Here is a 20,049-nt window from a genome sequence, read left to right as displayed (position 1 = left end):
TATTTCGTGTAATAAATTACAATAAGTATCATTACAAAATTTTTTAACCCAATATGCTTCTTTAATAAAATGTGAAATACCAAGAAAACTTTTACTTGTCCCTCATTTTTATTAATAAATTATTATATATAATTTATCTACTTTGGAATTATCAAATGTACTTATGGAAAGGAAAATCATTTTATTACAAAGATTTTTAGATAAATGTTTAAAGTTCATCATAACAATTGCATGATGAATATTCATTATCCAATTTTAAAGAAATGGCCAATATTGTATACGTGAAAGAACTAAATCTTAGTTATTCACTCTCATTGTAATTTGTTTTGTATTTGTATATCAAATTAATTTGACCACACTCTTAAGAAACTATATACAAAATTTATTAATATTTACCAATTGGGAACAATTTTCTTAAGATTCTTTCGTAGGTTTTACGCTCATTGTCGTCTTGACCGCGGTCTGTTTGGAAGCCGGCTTGTTTTTCTTCCTCCACTCCACCCAGGCGGCCACGTCTGGTTGACGCATGTCTCCCTTCTGTTCTAGCTGTTGATAGTAGGCCTCGCGTAGAAAACGGAACGCCTGTAGATTAGCATAGGGTATGAGAGTGACGGGATCAAAATAGCGACTTGGCATTTTGGTAATGGGACACAGAGTCCTGGAAGCGGGTTTGGGCTTCCTATTTGGAAAATACTCTCTCAGTAGTTTCTCGTCTGTGAAGGTGACGAAATTCCTCGAACACCTTTGCTCCGTAGGTTTCTTCTCTGTGGTACCGCTGCACCAAATAACAAACATAAAATATCAAACCAAACTTGTTTAGATTCATATATACCTAAATCGTGCAATAGATATCCTCAGTAATTTAGTCCCCATTATGTCTCACAAGTTTGGATTATTATTTAGTCAAACGGCTTAATCATTCTTGGGTGAAAACAATCACCTAGCTCTAAGTTATAGCTTAGTCATTTATTGGAATAAATTGAACTTATCAAAATAACAATCCAAACTTGGAAAACCATAATGGTGCCTCCTACCTTACTTTTGCATCAAAATCTCCCCTTGAAAGTCAATGAAAAAGTACACAGTAAATTCAAACATATGAAAGATATAACAACACAATAGCAATACCAGATGCACACCACCACGTCTACACTGGTATGTCTAAATGAATACAGGTCTGATACATTTACAGATATTGTATATTAGTATACCCTGGGTACCTGGGTATATAATTCCGGAATTATATTTCATCATATATATATAATCAATCAAAATACCACCCCTTTGTTCACCCTACAAGGTGGCTAATCAATCTGCACACCTACATGCAGTGGCACTGTAAATATAAAGAAACTCAAAGATCCCATCTTTATGTTGTATGATAATCCATGAACTTTGGAGATGGAAAGGATCCACCTGGCTAGCCTAAGAGCCTGCAAACAACAACGATAGTTATGCTGGTGAAGATATAGTAGTTTTAAAATTTTCCGACACCAGACAAATTAAAAATATTAAATGTTGAAAACAATGTACATCCAAACAAAGATCAGTTACATTTTTTTCTCTTATAACATACATGGGGGACCCAAGAAAACCTTGTATAAAAACTTTGAAGAAATTTTGTAAAAAAGTTAATAAATAGTCACCTTCAAAGTACTCTCCATTAGATGCGATGCACTTGTGAAGTCTTTTTTCCCACTGTTTCAAGCATCTCTGGAACTCTTCAACCTTGATATCGTCCAGTGCCCTTAACCTCCATATCATCAAAACGCTTCTCTTTTAGATTTTTCTTCATTCTTGGAAACAAAAAAAGTCGCAAGGGACTAAGTCTAGTGAATACGGAGGGTGGGAAACGAAGGGCAATCCCCAAGAGGCCAAATAGTGGGTCACTCTTAAGGTCGTGTGTGCAGAGGCGTTGTCGTGATGAAGGAACCAGTCACCTGATCGCCAAAGTTCTGGATGTTTTGCACATCCTCTCGCAGACATCTTAAAATTTTTTTGGCGGATTTTTTCAACGTTTTCATCGTTTCAAGACAAAAACGTCCAGGACGCCCAGAACTTCGCAGGCAGAACAAAATAACAGTAAGAGAAACACAACAACACTACGCTCAAACATAAACCTACAAATTGACGCCATTTGCACAGCTGTTTCGTGAAGGTCTCTACTAACCCCATATAACGGGAGAACTCTCTACTATGTCTACGAATGGCAGTGTGCTCTCAGTTCAGTTTTTTTGGGTCCCCCTCGTACTGTAACAATTCCTTAATAAAGACACAGCAACTGAATATTTTCTATTATTGAATTTCAAATTCTAGTTTATAATATAACATTTTTGTTTCAATAAACAAAATACATGTATACAAAAAACAATCCAAGATTTAAAAAAAAAATACACAAAAAGAAAAAGTTTATGGAAGACATCTATCAAAATATGGTAATTTAAATCACTGTATTTTGATAAAAAGAAATATAGTAATAATGAAGGCTCATAATTCAAAATGACTACAAAATATTTTTAATTACATTTAATTTTGATTCTATTATTTCCAAATATCAACATTTTGGATAATCACAATGCTATAATTTAACATGAATGTTATACCATATTTGAAATTTTTTAAATCAAATTATTCTAATAATTATTAATTTTGAAATCTCCCTAATAAAAAGTTAAAGTTAATATCCAAAGCACAATAGCTTAAACTGTTTGTAAACTGAGCAAATTAATTCTAAAAAAGAAATCCATAGTCCCATTTGAAGAGATGGTGTGTCTTGACAGCTTAGATAGTTGCTTGGATATTTATGTAGTAAAATTATCAAGTGATAAATTTTGGTCCTTCCGAGAGAGACGAAGATACTATAGGCCCACTTTGACAGAAAAAGTGAGAGGAAGAAAATATAAATTACTCATTTAAAATTAAAACTGTATTGTAAACCAAAATCAGGCTTTTCTTATCATCTATATATAAATGGTACTTACATTCAAAATCTAAAGGAAACAAGCAAAAATTAAGAAAAGGCTGCAATTTTTAATCATAATTTTTAATTTATTCAATTTAAAATATATATGCTCTATTGTAGTATAGTCTTGCACCTGTACATCATACTTTTTATGATAACAACAAAGTCATACCTATAATCTATCTAACTCCATTCTGGAGAAAATTTTTGAATTGAAATCAAGTGACTTCTGGTCTGGACCAGAAGTTTGTATGTAGTTAATCGTGGCCTCCTGCCCCTAAGCTTTCCATATCTCATCTCGACTTTTGTCTACGTAACTCTGTTCTTAAGATTAACAAAGGACAGACAGGATGCCAGTGGGAATTTATAAAATTTGAAAATTGCAGCCTAAACATTACTTCTTAACCTTCATTCCGTTCTAACTCTATATATCTGCTGACACATTCCTAGTAATTCTGGATGCCTTTGAAAGACTCAACTGATGAAACTAACTTCATGCTCATTATAAAATGTAAAAACACTCCATATCAAGCAATGTTACAGAATTAACAACACAACTGCCTATTGACATTACAAAAAGATTTATTTATGCAAGTACTTTCAACAGTTTATAACTGTCTTCTTCAGGAAATAGTAGCATTCTGTTCTCTGTGTATGATATTTGAAAAATGAAATACAAATGGAGAACAACATTTTTTTTTTTTCAAAATTGCTCCTTGCACACAAGCATATATAAAATATAAAATTTTTAATGACCAGGATACACAATGAAATAAATCTAATAAAAATTTATTCAAAGTTATGTCAAACCAAAATACAAAAGTAAATTAATACATAGCAATGGCATTAATGAAGTGGGATGCTATAATTCTTATTAAGCTTTTATAATCTTATCTACAATTCTGGTATGTCAAGCTTGGGCAGTTGCATGACAATATTAAATTAAACACAGTGAAAATAGACTCCCAGATTAAATAGTATTCTCTGACCTCCACAATGCCTTATAAGCGAAGTCTGCAACCAAAGTGGATCAAACATATCCTCTATTACTTGTTCAGCCAGCCCCAATATGTCTGAATGAGCCTTAAGAGTAATATTTTCTAAACTACAATACTTTAAACAAATTGTAAATTATAACTTACTTTTCCTGTTCAGATAATTCTTCAATCAATGGCATAGAAACTGAATGATAACGTATCATTGGTCCTTTATAAGCTGGTTTGATAATTTTTGTTTTCTTCTTCTCCAATTCCAATCTTTGATAAGATTCTAAACCATGAAAAAATTATATCAAGTTATATAGCATAAAAGTTATTGCAAAAGTTCATTATTAAAACATTTTTGAATGATACTTGATTTTCAGATAACCAATTTGTTATTTAGAATGATAAAAATTATAATATTCATATATAACTGTTTTCACAGTACTAGTCTTTCACTGTGTCATTGTGGGTTTAGTCAAGTTCACAATGGAACTGCTACAGCAGTGATTCTCAACCTTTCTGAAGCCGCAGAATACCATTCGTATACTTTTTATTACACGGAGCATTAGCATCAATATAATCAAAAATTTATAAGCAATTCCATGTTTACTATTCTCAGGAAACAATGAAGCAATAAATTAATAAACTTTAGTATACTGAATAAAATAGAAACATGGAATTGTCTATGAACATAGCAATGGGAATAAATTTGAATAAAAACTTTAAAATCTTTTCTTTTGTGGAACACTCAAGGTAGGTTTGCAGAATACTGGTTAAGAACCACTGTGCTAGAGAGTAAGGAATGCAGAACTGACATATTCAATCAAACCACTCATGAAAATTTGAGGATTTGACTCAAGAATAGAGTTTGGAACACACTAAACTCTAGTGTTCAAAAACTATCTGATCATCAAATTATACATATTTTATAATAATTTAAATAGTTGTAACTCAAGAGAATTAAAATATAGGATTCAGATAATTTAGAGATTTATACTTCACTGAGGAATCATAAAGTATCAAAATAAAATCAAATTATGAGACAATTACATATGTATTTTATATTATTAACATAAAACCTAAATAAATCTTACATATTGCTATAATTAGTTCTGTATTTAATGAAAAAAATCAAACAAGTAATCACCCTAACAACGAGATCAAATGTTTTAGCTGGTTAGTTAATTTGTTTATTATTTTATGTTTAAATTGTTTTTTAGTTTTGTATGTTATTCTATATAAAATTTTTAAACAAAAATTTTGAATGATTAATGAGAAGAAAATCTTAAAAGTTTAAAGAATCAATAAAAAAGTAATTTTTGTTTATATTTGTTTAATGTTAGGTTTAGGTCAGAACCTGAAAATTGGCATTATATTTATATAATTATTATAAATGTAAGTTATAAGTTACATCATATAAACTTTAGTGATGCTACTACTAATTTAATTTCAAAATTTTTATCTTAAAATGTATATGATTCTGTAGTTTATACACTAGATTAAATTTTGTTAATACCCTTAAGAGTATTTATTTATTTAATCATTACTTAGCTCAATCCTTTGACAGTTCACTGTATTCAGAGTTAATCCATATAAGTGGCTTCTTGGTATATCAAGAATCCACTGTAATTGACAGTAGATATAAACTTATTAAATTTCCTTTAAAACAATTGTTTAAGATGTATCAATACATCAGACTGAAATTACTTTTTTCTTAAAATAATTTTGGAGACTAAATTACACTTTCAAACACCACAAAGCAGATTTCATAAAATACAATAAAAATTTTCAAAAATATAAATAGTTTGTGAATGAAAATGATTTTATAATCCTAAATATTCTGATTGTTTAATCAAGATTTTGATGTTTGTTTTTTGATTTTTTTTTGTTCAATTCATTAGTTTATTATAAACACTTAAGAGACAGGTGTATGAAAAAAACAATACAGTAAAACCTATTCAAAGAGAAACCTTAATAAAACAGAAACCTTCCTATATAATTCAATTTAACTAAATACAATGATAAAAATTATTGACTTACAGTGGAATCTCATACAATAAACTTGAGGGAATCTCAAAAATGTTTGTAAGCTGAAAGTTTGTTGTAATGAATACATACATAAATTATCACCAAGCATTAAATAGTTACATGTCACAATCATAAATTTCAATGAATTATTAGTGTAACAAGTAGAATTCAAAATTTCTTAATTACAACCTATAAGCAGCAGAAATGTCATACAGCTGTTACAATGTTAAGTCTGTATAATCATTTGGATGTTTTAAAATTACCATTCTTTTAGACTTAAGATTTAAAAAGAGGACCAAAGAAAGTCCGAAAATATAAATCAAATAATTAAACTGGCTTCTGTAAGTACTGTCGTTTTTAAAATGAGATGATAAACATAACCTAAGCATTAAAATTTACTACCAGTTTAGAATATAATGAAAATATTACCTAGAGATTTTAAATTTTTTTGTTCTGTTATTTTAGCTTCTGCTAATAATTCTTCTTGGGTCATTCGGTAATACCGGCTAGAATCTCTCTTCTTGGGTTCACGGTTTTTCTTCAATTCTTCTTGCTGTTTCATTCGTCTCTCAGTTTGTTCAGATTTCTCTTTAGTTGACTGTCTAACAGATTTTCTTTCTAAAGAAGAGCATTTGCAATTGGTAAATAACTATATAAAATACAGATTGTTATAAAGAACATTTATAATATTTAGTGTATGCTCTATACTATTGTTAATTCAATAAAATATTATATCAGAATTTATTTAAGTGAATAAAAAATATATTTTTGAATTGCAGTTTCCTCTTTTTATTAAAAAAATTTTAGGAGATTAATATATAATTCCAATATATGGCATTTGTATTAAATGAAACAAAAATGATGTTATACTGAGTGATAATACAGAAAGTTTACTTATAAAATGTGACAATGCCAAAAGTTATGTATCATTAAGTCTATTCCTCAAAACTACAAAACTGTCATTTAATATTTTGTTTCTATAATATTTCCAATTTTCAATATCAAAGAAATAAATAAAAATTTTAATCTATAAATAAATATAAATATCTTATTACCTACTGAAACATCTGATATAACAGGCTTAACTGCACATTTTGGAATTCGTGAATCCTTTTGTTTTTTTGAAGTATCTCGTTTCGGTTCCTAAAATATTTGAAATAAACATTTTGTTAAAAATATGAAAAAGTTAGAAAATTAAAAAAAAATTTATTAAAATTATATTCTTTACTTTTTACATTTTTGACTTATTTTAACTGTAATGAACTATTTTAAAACTAAATTTACTACAATAAATAGAACATACAGAAGAAATACAAACAACATAGAATGTTTGTTGTTGTCAACTAATTTTTGTTACAATATAAAATTGTAAATTTCAATTAATGTTATACATATCTGAACTAAAACCAAATAAATCATTTAATTACATAAATGTATTTATTTAACTAATAAATTAAAGCAATCAAACAACAAATGAAAATAATTTCAAGTATTTTACCTATGAAATAAAATGAACTTATCTGGATTTTCATTGGACCTGCTAATATTTTCATATTTTCCATTTTTGACTCTTTCTACCCTACGGGCACTGTGAGGGTCTTTTTAATCATACCCATTGTGGAAAGGAAGCAGCCTGGTAATGAAAGGCGAGGCCCAATATATCTGAGACAGACCATCTCCCAAAAAATTTTGACTGCCTGTGTTTGATCCCAGTTCTGTAGTAACAGTAGTAGTAATAGTATGCTAATGATTTAATGATTTAACTATTTAAAACTATTTAAAATATTTGGTTGGTCATCCAACCACCAAATATATTAAAATTTTAATGAAGTATTTAACCTAAAGTACTGAATTTCAAAAGTTACTAAAAAAAAAAAAAAAACAGAAACTTTTCACTAATCTACAAAAAGTAACCTAATTTAATACTCTTAAATAAAATAGTGTCCTCCAGGTTATCTTTTGTCTAGACTTTCATCATTGTAACTAAGTAATTTGAGCTGAAAGAGTAGAGTGTAAATATGCGAAAATTTATCAAGTCCTATTCTTAGTCAATCTTTCTTTCAAAATATTCTAAATTACTCTATTAAACTTTGTTCTAAACATAATGTAATTTTTAATATTAGTACAAGATACTTTCTTGTAATTGCTTCAGGTCTAGTTGTTTATCTTCAAGTTTTATTAATGGTTATTATTATTCACCTGTAAAACTAGATTTACCAGAATAGGCAATAATTCCATTACGACTGATATAATAAGTCTAGTATTATAGGTGGATAATAATAGCCGTTAATAAAACTTGGAGGTAGTACAAGACAGCTTAAACCACCTATCAGCCCAAATTACTTAGTGATAATAAACCTTAAGTTAGTGGTTTTCTATTGGATAATGTGACACATAAGGGTGATATAACAACACTTCATGGAAGCCATGAAATGGATTAATGGAAGAAGGCAACACAACATTTAGGCAATCTACCAAGGAGGAGTACCACCAGGGAACACTTTCTAACAGAAACTGGCCTCTATTCAAGTATTCAACATATGGAGAAAAGGGCCAAACAGATAGCCATATTATAACCCAATTTAATCCAGCATTCATTTGGCCTTAATCAAAGATCAGATTAACAGAGATTTATATGAGGAGAAAATCCAGAAAATTCCATAGGCAAGATGCAAACCCATGACCAACTATCAGTGTTCAGTATGAAAATTTAGACTATGGAAAATTACAATTAATTGTATAATTTCTTTCACTAATTATAAATGTATAAAATATTTTTTTATTTATTGTTCTGCTAAATTATTAATATTTATACATCTACAAAAAACATTGTTTGCTGCATTGTGCTGTAGGTATATGGACTGATGCACTTAATAAAGTTGTTGTTCTACATTTGTTAATTAAATGTTTGTCATTTCTTTTATGTTATCTAATCTTAATTCAAGTTCACAATATTTATAAGTCTACATACAACCACAAATAGAAGTAACGTAAACCATATTGCAATTTTATTGTTTTATTTATAATTATATTATAATCTAAATGGAGATTAAAACAATATTTTTAATCAATTAAAAAGCAAACAATTCTTTCCAAAGAGCAGAGAGCAATCTACACACTAGTGAAAACATTCATAAAACTATTTTTTACTGTAAATTCAATAATGTTCAAATCTTGATGATACTTTTTAAAATATTATGATCCATATTCATAATTTCCTGAAATATTTAATTTCAAGTAGAAGTAAGTTGAGATATTATATAAAATGAGAATGCACTAAACATTTCAAGTAGTAATACAGTTTGAAACTTTTACATTACAGATATTTTGTGTGTCCTGTTTAAAGCATTCCAAAATTTAAAAAACTCAATATAATATACTTTCTACAAATACATAGTACATAATTTTATTGAAGGGTTATCACACAATTGAAATCATTATTGCCTTGTAGAAAGTATATTGTATTATAAATAAAAAGGGATTAAAGGCTAATTGATGAAATAAAAACATCAAGTTAAGAATAAATAATATTTATATAGACAAACATTAAGTTATAACTAAAAAAACAGACTCCACATTAAAAAAAAAAAGTTAGAATGAAAATCATGTGTTATTGCTATTTCTGTGTTATATTTATTATAGACTTTTGATTAAGAATTGTATTATATGTATTGTGTTATACCTACTTATTTACAATATACATTAAACAACTTTATATTTGGGTACTTAAAATAATTATCTAAATTTATAAATAATTAATATTCAATAAAAACTTACTTTATAAAACTTAGTAGTAGTTCTTCTTCTTTGCTTTTGCTCATCTTCGTCTTGATCCGAAACAGGTTCGTCATTCTCGTCGATAGAAAAATCCGAATCGTAGACATCACTTTCTTCATCTTCTGTTTCATATGCATTATCACTTTCTACCTAAAAGAAGACATTTTTTTTAATCAAAACATTTTAAAGCATTGTAAATTTTTCTGAAAGTTAATATAAAGTAATATAATAATAATAATAAAGTAAATCAAATATTCAATCATTAAGTATGGTATAAATGATATTCACATATACCATAAATCCTCCAACAGACTGTGAGAACACAGACTTAATGAATGAATTTTTATCAAAATAATACAAGAAAATTTTGTCAATATAATGTTTTCAGCAGCAATATCTGTCAACTTGTTTACTTGAGAGTGTTTCTTATTACGTGTTCTTAGTGTCGAAAGAGATGCTTTCCTGCCATTCTAAAATGACAAACGAATGGCCGATTCAGAGAGTCGTCACCAGTTCCTCCAATGGTAAAACTTGCCACGAGTTCCCTGACAAGGATCGTCACCAGTTCTTAAACAGGATGAGTTAGCTCCATCTCCGTTGATAACAGAATACCCTCTTCTTCAATAATGGAATACCATCAACTCTAGCTATGGCTACGTCCTCAGCTCCAATTCAGAAAAATTCCTATTCCTGTAACAGATAAGTCCACACCTACCCATAGAACTGTTCCCGGTGTGCCCAGAACTCATGTGTGAACTCTTCTTAAAAGAAGATATGAACAATCATCTCGTCTAAAAACGGCTCTGTTCAATCTCTAGATATTTATGACAAAGCATGATTTAATGTAAACTCTGTCTCATGAAATGCTTCAGTGTCACACTAGTATTTAATATATATTTGTCTTGTTACTGATAGCATGTAGATCATATAACATATAATAAATGGGTATTTGTTTTGTTTAACTTGTCTAAGAGTGCTTTGCTTCTGTCACACTGTCTCATAGTGTCTCCTCCAACCCAAATCCAACTGCCTCGTAACCCTTGTAAACCAGTGCAGCCTCTGTGTGCATAGAACTGGATGCAGTGGTGTCATCCTGACAAGGGCATCAAAGAGGCGGAGACCCTGCAGTCACACAGACACTGGGTCTCCTATGAACACTGGCTATTTAGTTTAAACTACTAAATAAACACTGGGTTTCCAGTAGATGCCAAAATGTCATTAAATTCCTACACACAACTTAATATTGTTCTGTATATGCTGAGATAATTTTCCTGTGAAAACCCTTAAAAAATGTTTTTACTGTGTTATGGGGACAACTAAAGTATACAGTAAATAATACACAAGTGGATGCAGCTCCCTCTATTTTCTATTACAAACTCTCTATGTTACATAGATCAGTGAACTAGATGTTACTCTTAAAGCATGACACTCTTAAAGTTATCAAGAATAAGAATGAAACAAAGAGCCTGACAGGATTCCTCCAGTACTTAAATAATGATGTTAAATTATTTAATGCAAAATGTTTTTAACTATCTTAATGTGGCTTCTCGTATAAAATCAAAAAATTTTATAAAATTACAACTATAACCTTATATTTTGTGTAAGAAATTCATGTAACATAATCAGTCCCAATGAATAATAATCACTCATTTAACTTTAAGCTAACAAAACATTATTATATTTAAACAATCTGTATATTTATATATAAATGTATATAATTTTAAATTACTACAAAGAGCAACAATCATACAAAAAAAATTTTGTTTCAGTTTATTGTAACACCTTTGTGTTACAATAAACTGAAACAAAATTTTTTTTGTATGATTGTTGCTCTTTGTAGTAATTTAAAATTATATACATTTATATATAAATATACAGATTGTTTAAATATAATAATGTTTTGTTAGCTTAAAGTTAAATGAGTGATTATTATTCATTGGGACTGATTATGTTACATGAATTTCTTACACAAAATATAAGGTTATAGTTGTAATTTTATAAAATTTTTTGATTTTATACGAGAAGCCACATTAAGATAGTTAAAAACATTTTGCATTAAATAATTTAACATCATTATTTAAGTACTGGAGGAATCCTGTCAGGCTCTTTGTTTCATTCTTATTCTTGATAACTTTAAGAGTGTCATGCTTTAAGAGTAACATCTAGTTCACTGATCTATGTAACATAGAGAGTTTGTAATAAAAAATAGAGGGAGCTGCATCCACTTGTGTATTATTTACTGTATACTTTAGTTGTCCCCATAACACAGTAAAAACATTTTTTAAGGGTTTTCACAGGAAAATTATCTCAGCATATACAGNCTTTTCTTGTTATCATCATCCAGGGATTGTTCTGGAAAATTATTTTAAAAAATTGCCAACCATTTGCCAGTTTTAAATGTTTTTCACCACTTCAAATTATTTATTGCCACCAGTTTTACATACTAATTAATGTAGGTGCTGGTACTCTTATCAGTTTAAAATTTGGAAAGCAAAAGTAACATGTTAAGCTATCACTTAGAAATAGGAATCATTTTTTCAATAATTCCAAATAACATATTTGATCACAATCTTTAAATAGCATTTCACATGTTCTGTCATGTGAAAATTTTTATGTTTTAGTTTAGTTTACTGAAAAAAATCAAAGCAAAAAAAAATGTCACCCCAAAAAAGTCTCCAAATCTTCTGTCAGTTGATTAAAAAAAAAATCCCATCTGCAAACACTGGGCAGCAATGTATGAAAACTGCCTTCGGTTCTCAATGTCACTTCCTACTTTTCTACCCAAGCTTAAGATGTAACAACATAAAATTGCTAGGTGTCTGGTGCACGGGACTCCATGGCACGAAAGCTCGACATTCTGCTGTTTTTCCTGAATGTATTGTTTGCAATTCAATTTCATGCTGAACGTCAAAATAATGGACTAGGGTTTTTATCACTAGCATTATATTTTTATTATCACTTTAATAAAAATATCACCAAATGGCAATTCTGGAACTATGCATGACCCTTGATTATCTACTGATATTCATTCACTTCTTTAAATATGACAAAATTGATTGTTAATTTGTTCCATTTTATATGTGATTAATTTTTTAAAAATTTCAAAAGAATCATTCATTCTCTTTTGGGTGGGTGGTGTTGGTTATCAACCGACAACTACATTTATCAATTGGTTATGTTTGTCATATGATAATTGATACAATCCTATTAATAATTAAAATATAACAATATAGGCATCCCTCATATAATATGGTTTTGCTCTAACACAGTCAGATAACTGGGGAAATCCCCCATACAACACGATTTGAAATCCTCCATACAAAATTTCAGAACGTTTAAGTGCAACTCCTTTATTCCATAGTTTTTTCAAGTAAACGTGTATGTTATCTCAAATTTTCCCACAAATTTTAAATATAGAAATTTTCAATTTGTTTTGTGTTTTTCATCATATTTAATGAAAATTGATAGTGCAATTTTTTTCCTTCCTTGTCCTAGCTTTCCTATCAACCAGGCGTTGTTGCTTTCAGATTTTAGCCTTTAAGACTGTCACTGTGTTTTCTTTTTTATAATCTTCATGTTTAGTAAACTTTATTTTCACATTGTTAGGTAAGTGTTATTAACTTTTTTTAACCTTAGTTACGTAAGTAATCATTTGTAAAAACAACAAATGAAATACAGCGGTATCTTGGTACTTCCAACTCAAACAATTCGGTATTTGAACACAAATTCTGAAAAAATAAGCATTTGATTCTTGATTGAACAAATGTGATCCACTAGAAGAAATTTTTGATTAATAACATATATTTATTTTGTCACACATAAACAATTTTTATAATAATAATAATAAAGTAAATCAAATATTCAATCATTAAGTATGGTATAAATGATATTCACATATACCATAAATCCTCCAACAGACTGTGAGAACACAGACTTAATGAATGAATTTTTATCAAAATAATACAAGAAAATTTTGTCAATATAATGTTTTCAGCAGCAATATCTGTCAACTTGTTTACTTGAGAGTGTTTCTTATTACGTGTTCTTAGTGTCGAAAGAGATGCTTTCCTGCCATTCTAAAATGACAAACGAATGGCCGATTCAGAGAGTCGTCACCAGTTCCTCCAATGGTAAAACTTGCCACGAGTTCCCTGACAAGGATCGTCACCAGTTCTTAAACAGGATGAGTTAGCTCCATCTCCGTTGATAACAGAATACCCTCTTCTTCAATAATGGAATACCATCAACTCTAGCTATGGCTACGTCCTCAGCTCCAATTCAGAAAAATTCCTATTCCTGTAACAGATAAGTCCACACCTACCCATAGAACTGTTCCCGGTGTGCCCAGAACTCATGTGTGAACTCTTCTTAAAAGAAGATATGAACAATCATCTCGTCTAAAAACGGCTCTGTTCAATCTCTAGATATTTATGACAAAGCATGATTTAATGTAAACTCTGTCTCATGAAATGCTTCAGTGTCACACTAGTATTTAATATATATTTGTCTTGTTACTGATAGCATGTAGATCATATAACATATAATAAATGGGTATTTGTTTTGTTTAACTTGTCTAAGAGTGCTTTGCTTCTGTCACACTGTCTCATAGTGTCTCCTCCAACCCAAATCCAACTGCCTCGTAACCCTTGTAAACCAGTGCAGCCTCTGTGTGCATAGAACTGGATGCAGTGGTGTCATCCTGACAAGGGCATCAAAGAGGCGGAGACCCTGCAGTCACACAGACACTGGGTCTCCTATGAACACTGGCTATTTAGTTTAAACTACTAAATAAACACTGGGTTTCCAGTAGATGCCAAAATGTCATTAAATTCCTACACACAACTTAATATTGTTCTGTATATGCTGAGATAATTTTCCTGTGAAAACCCTTAAAAAATGTTTTTACTGTGTTATGGGGACAACTAAAGTATACAGTAAATAATACACAAGTGGATGCAGCTCCCTCTATTTTCTATTACAAACTCTCTATGTTACATAGATCAGTGAACTAGATGTTACTCTTAAAGCATGACACTCTTAAAGTTATCAAGAATAAGAATGAAACAAAGAGCCTGACAGGATTCCTCCAGTACTTAAATAATGATGTTAAATTATTTAATGCAAAATGTTTTTAACTATCTTAATGTGGCTTCTCGTATAAAATCAAAAAATTTTATAAAATTACAACTATAACCTTATATTTTGTGTAAGAAATTCATGTAACATAATCAGTCCCAATGAATAATAATCACTCATTTAACTTTAAGCTAACAAAACATTATTATATTTAAACAATCTGTATATTTATATATAAATGTATATAATTTTAAATTACTACAAAGAGCAACAATCATACAAAANAAAGAAATGGTGCCTAATGCCTCCCTCTAGTAACAAATTATTTAGTAATTAATTAAATACAATAGTGGAAAAGTAGCCCAATGTAATCTGGTAGTTGTTTAGTTTTGTCACCTTTGAAGTAGTCCCCTCCTATGTCTGTGTACGAAATTCAGTATTTCTTTCAATGAAAAGAATGCTTCCTGAAACACTTCTTTTGGGACGATGCACAGCTCCTCTAGCAAATTTTCCTTAATGGGTTTAAAACAATAACATTTGAGAGCAAATTTTAATTTGGGAAACAAAAAGAAGACTGCTGGGGTTTAGTCTGTTTTTTTAGAGGTTGAAGAACAAGGTGTCGAGTTATTGGCCAAAAACCCTTTTATCAGCAGTGTTGTGTGGACATGAGCATTGTCACACTGCTATTCTCTCCAAGCAGTTGGTCTTTTCTACCTGATTGCTTCACGAAGATGTTTCATTACCTCCAGATGGTATTTCTTATTTACTGCCTTCCCTTCTGGAAGAAATTCCTGTTGAATGACACTATCAAAATCGAATGAAACAGTGAGCAAGACCTCCACATTCAACCGAAATTGTTGTGCCTTTTTTGGGTTATGGTAAAGATTTTCCCACCCACTATGATGACTGACATTTTGTTTCCATATTGTACCCATAGAGCCAATGTTTCATCCCCGGTGACAATGTTTTTCATGAAATTATCAGACCTAGCCCATCCCAGAACTCTTCACTCAACTACAATCACGAAAAGAAAATCATAAAATGCAAACAACACATTTACACATATGAACGTAACATAACAAATGAAGATAGAACAAACTGCTTTTGGAAGATAGTACAAAAAAACTTGCTGGTAGAGAGCTGTGTAAGATGCATTTAGATTCAATTATCAGTTGGTGCATAATTTAAAAACTTCGCAAACATTCCGGATAGACCTCATATATCATGTTCTTACATCATAAAATCCACCATATGTTGTTTTATAAAATTCGTCTTCCTCCTCTTCGTCCAGCAACCGCGCCATACGACTTCCGGCATTTACTCGTTTATCTCGATCTGCAGCCATTATATTTTACAGGAAAACACGTGAAAGTAATCTGTTTAAAAATAAATGTAGAAAATATATAAATAATAAAATTTCAAATATATTATTTTCATATTGTATGAAAAATGTCTTAAGTACATTTGTATTATATTCCTTGCTTATTATGTTGTAGAAAACATAGTCATTCTACACTTGTATAGTCAGTTTAAGACTCAGCAGTTCTCCATTTTTATGACTAAGCATTTTGAACTCCTGTCCCTCATCAGTTATCACTTATAAGAAGCTGCAAATAATTGGAATATTATTATTCTTATTCTAATGATACAACATCCTATCATCTAATCAGTGATGAGAATTCAAATCATAAACATATCTTCAAAATATAAAAGATTACTCAAAATTTATTACAACCTTCTAATTTTATATATTTTTAAATCTTTAAAACGATTTGGATATAATTATTTTTCAGCCTTGAAACAAAATAGGGACTATTGTGTTCAAGGCTTAAAATGTAGGAAAAGGGAGAAACTCATTGGAAAAAAATTAGAATAATTACGATAATTTTAAAAATAGCCAAAATCATTACTTATAGAAAAATGTTTAGTAAAATATCATGACAAAAGCAGTCTACATTATACAGGCATACCCCAGGTTACATACCAAATGCATTCTATCAAATATTGGTTGTCTCATGAATTGTCATTTCCCATACATTTACACACATTTTTTTTAATTCATGTCTTAAATTGAATTTTAAATAAATGCATATATAGAACACAACTAAAAACTTAGATGTAACTTGTATATATACATATATATGTGTGTGTATTTCATAATAGAATTACATAACTTTGCATATTTATAGAAGACACAGTTACACATTTTATTTACATGGCAATTTTAAAAACATCTAACTTTAACTGGACAGCCACACAGCTGCTTTCTTTTCTTCATCGCTTAATGTTTTATAGGATGTCATTTCTCATTCAATTTCTCATCTTACTGTGGTTCTCCTATGTTTGTCAGAATCATCATCATCTAATAATTGAAAAAAAAAAAAATTTTCTTTTTCTTCAAAATTACTCAAGCCCTTTAATTTCCAATGTTTTGGCTAGTGTTGAATCGGGCGTTGTATCGTTGTTGTGTCTTTAACAGTCATCCTTAGATTATTATCTTCATGCAGTATCTCTATCAATTCTGCATTTGCTAATTCCTCCTTGTGGGTTTCAATTAGCTGTTAAATATCTACCACATCAATTCCCAAGTTTAGTCTCCTCCCCAGCTGAACAACTTGATTAGTTATGATATCAGAAGTTTCAATATTATCTACATTATGTTTTATAAATTGCGACATCAGCATCCACAATTGTCCATTACTCTTATATTGTATAAAGTAAGCTTATACTGTAAGCTTATACTCTTATATTGTATTGTATTGTATTGTATTGTATTATTAAAAAATATTTAATTATTGACAATTTGCCAAATTTTCTTAAAACCCAGACTTTTCTGGTATTAGATAGGTGGCACCCCTTGGAATGAACAAAGCACCGTATCAGTGGAGATAGCCGCCGAGTCAGATCATGGCAGGGGTACAAATATATGACGGTTGTATCTGCGGTTTGTTTTATCCTGAGATGGTCGTAACCTGTATTTGATATTCACACAGCATATTTATTTGACAAAATATCTTCTCATTAACAAGTAAAGAAAAGATAGAGTTAACTTAGTATATATGTTACCGCTAAAGCTCGAGAGTTGTTAATGTGTATATTACCTAGTTAATTAGGAGATTAGCTAGGGTAATCCATTAATGTGCGGAATCGAGAGCTTTCCGCATTTTACGTAGGGAATCTGCAAATTAACGGCTTCCGTATCGTTAAAGTTCAAAAGTTTGTTTCTCTCATTTCATTTCCCTACTACTTCCCAAACAAGACAGAGCAAAACCTGATACACGCTCAATTTTAGCTGTGGTTCTTAGTAAAACAGATGATGGCTTTTATAAACTTGGTACTAAAATAGGTATTTTAAAACAATTGTATGCAAAATCTGAATTTAGTGTTTGCGAAGAGATATTTTCAACAAAAGAAGATGTCCCTGCTAAAGAAATATGTTTATGTCAAATAGCAATAAAACAATCCCTTGGTAGTGGGCAGGGTTTCAGAAATGTGACTGCAAATCTATGTGTACCACAAATAGGTGTGCTTGTCGTGAAAACCAATTGCTACATAATTCAAAGTGTCACTAATTTTTAGATTGCACTAATAAGTAAGCACAAGTTTATCATATGTTTTGCAAATTCATTTCCCTAATTATAATAATATTTTAAACCGTTTGATTTTTTGTATTACAGTTTTTTAATTGATTGATGATTGATTCTATCAACTAATTTGTCGATTGTTTGATTGTATTAACTTGATTCTTTAGATATCGAAAATTAATTAAATAACATTATGTTAATTTAAGCGTACAAAAAACACTGCTGTTGTTCCAGCAAAGATCTTATTTTCAGTTTACTGAGTGACTAATAGGTAATGTGTAGATTACCTAGATCATCTGCACATTACCTAGGTAATTTGAGAAATGGAACAATCTTCGAAATTTTAACGGATCACCCTAGTTAATCTGGAGATTAGCTGGGTAATGTACACATTAACGGCTTTCCAGCTTTAGTGGTAACATATACAGTAAAACCCGATTATCCAAGCCCTGATTAAACAAAGTTCTTCATTATTCAAAGAGAACCTGTAAATGAATATGCTACTTTCCTTATACAAATCAATATCGGGCTATTGTATAGCCCGATATAATCCAATAGTTGTTGCCCACTCTTCTTATAATGCATAAAAACTTTGTCATAAATGCACTAAGTGTTTAAATGCTGTTGAAGTTTTAATTTTAACTGTACGGTAAATGATGATGCTGAAGTAACTAGAACATTGCAGCAAACAAGAGAGGAACTATTATAAAACAAAATCTCTAAATAACTTTAGAAAGTTTAAAACAATAACACATATTATAAAATAATTTGTTACTGTTACTTTTTATCATTTAACTTCAATGTACACTACATTATTATGTTACATTCATATTAAATGTAACTTATAATAATACACATTTTTATTCTTTAAATTATTGTATTTATTGGTTATATAACAAATGTAAAAAAATTATATTCTTATATATGATTAAATTAGTAAGACAAAGATATAGGATATGTAGAAAAAATTGATCCTGTATTATCACAGTTAAAGACAAAATGTAATACAATGTTTCAAAAAACAAGAGACATCATACTTTCCTACTAAAAAGAAGAAAAAGTAGCAAAAGTGAGATGAATACAAGTCCCGTAATTATTAAAATAAAGTGCATTGATTTATTTTTAAAAAACATATGGACTAAATGTCTTAAACAACTAAACTACTTTTTAATTTTGACTTTTTCCTTTCTGCAAATACTATAAAAATCATTTTACCACATCTACTGCGGGTTTGGCCAGTTCACTACGAGCAGCCAAGAATAATTTATAAAGTCAGCAACTTAAATAAGTTACCAACAAGTCAATCATAAAGCACTAAGTCAGTTCAATGCGCATACTATATTCAGACATTTCAAATGAAACGCTAACAAAATTCACAAAGAAACGAGTCAGTTTACATCACGAAGAAAATGGCATCTGGCAATATCGATATTTCTAAATTCACTCGAATTTGTAAATTGAATTTTAAAAGCCAAACGACACAAATAAACACCTGGGTAAAAAACTCCAATAAAAATATTTCGGATAAGACCACACTAGCAATAGTATAACTCTAATTTTTGAAATAATCATTTTGTAGTAAACAAATCAAACAGTCCATCAAAAGTACAAATAACAAAGATGTCATTCTCACTTAACT

General features: G+C 29.7%; 1 protein-coding gene across 3 annotated transcripts in view; it reads right to left on the bottom strand.

The window, feature by feature from the left end:
• Positions 1 to 288: 288 nt before the first annotated feature.
• The window catches only part of LOC111625474 (vacuolar protein sorting-associated protein 72 homolog), a 64,107-nt gene continuing 44,346 nt past the window's right edge, over positions 289 to 20,049 (bottom strand). For 2 of the 3 annotated variants that reach the window (XM_023368625.1, XM_023368626.1), the window contains exons 2-8: positions 16,289 to 16,433; positions 16,061 to 16,202; positions 9,751 to 9,900; positions 7,029 to 7,116; positions 6,403 to 6,591; positions 4,105 to 4,231; positions 290 to 775 (exon numbers count right to left, since the gene is read on the bottom strand). In XM_023368625.1, the coding sequence (XP_023224393.1) occupies positions 415 to 775; positions 4,105 to 4,231; positions 6,403 to 6,591; positions 7,029 to 7,116; positions 9,751 to 9,900; positions 16,061 to 16,171 (1,026 nt within the window). In that variant the 5' untranslated portion in view covers positions 16,172 to 16,202; positions 16,289 to 16,433 and the 3' untranslated portion in view covers positions 290 to 414. Of the gene's footprint in view, positions 776 to 4,104; positions 4,232 to 6,402; positions 6,592 to 7,028; positions 7,117 to 9,750; positions 9,901 to 16,060; positions 16,203 to 16,288; positions 16,434 to 20,049 lie in introns of all 3 variants that reach the window. The other variant, XM_023368627.1, reaches the window with a different exon arrangement.

This window comes from Centruroides sculpturatus, unplaced genomic scaffold, assembly GCF_000671375.1.
Source record: "Centruroides sculpturatus isolate CEXI.00-Female unplaced genomic scaffold, Cexi_2.0 scaffold95, whole genome shotgun sequence".
Taxonomy (NCBI): domain Eukaryota; kingdom Metazoa; phylum Arthropoda; class Arachnida; order Scorpiones; family Buthidae; genus Centruroides; species Centruroides sculpturatus.
This window is presented reverse-complemented; position numbering and strand designations above follow the sequence as displayed.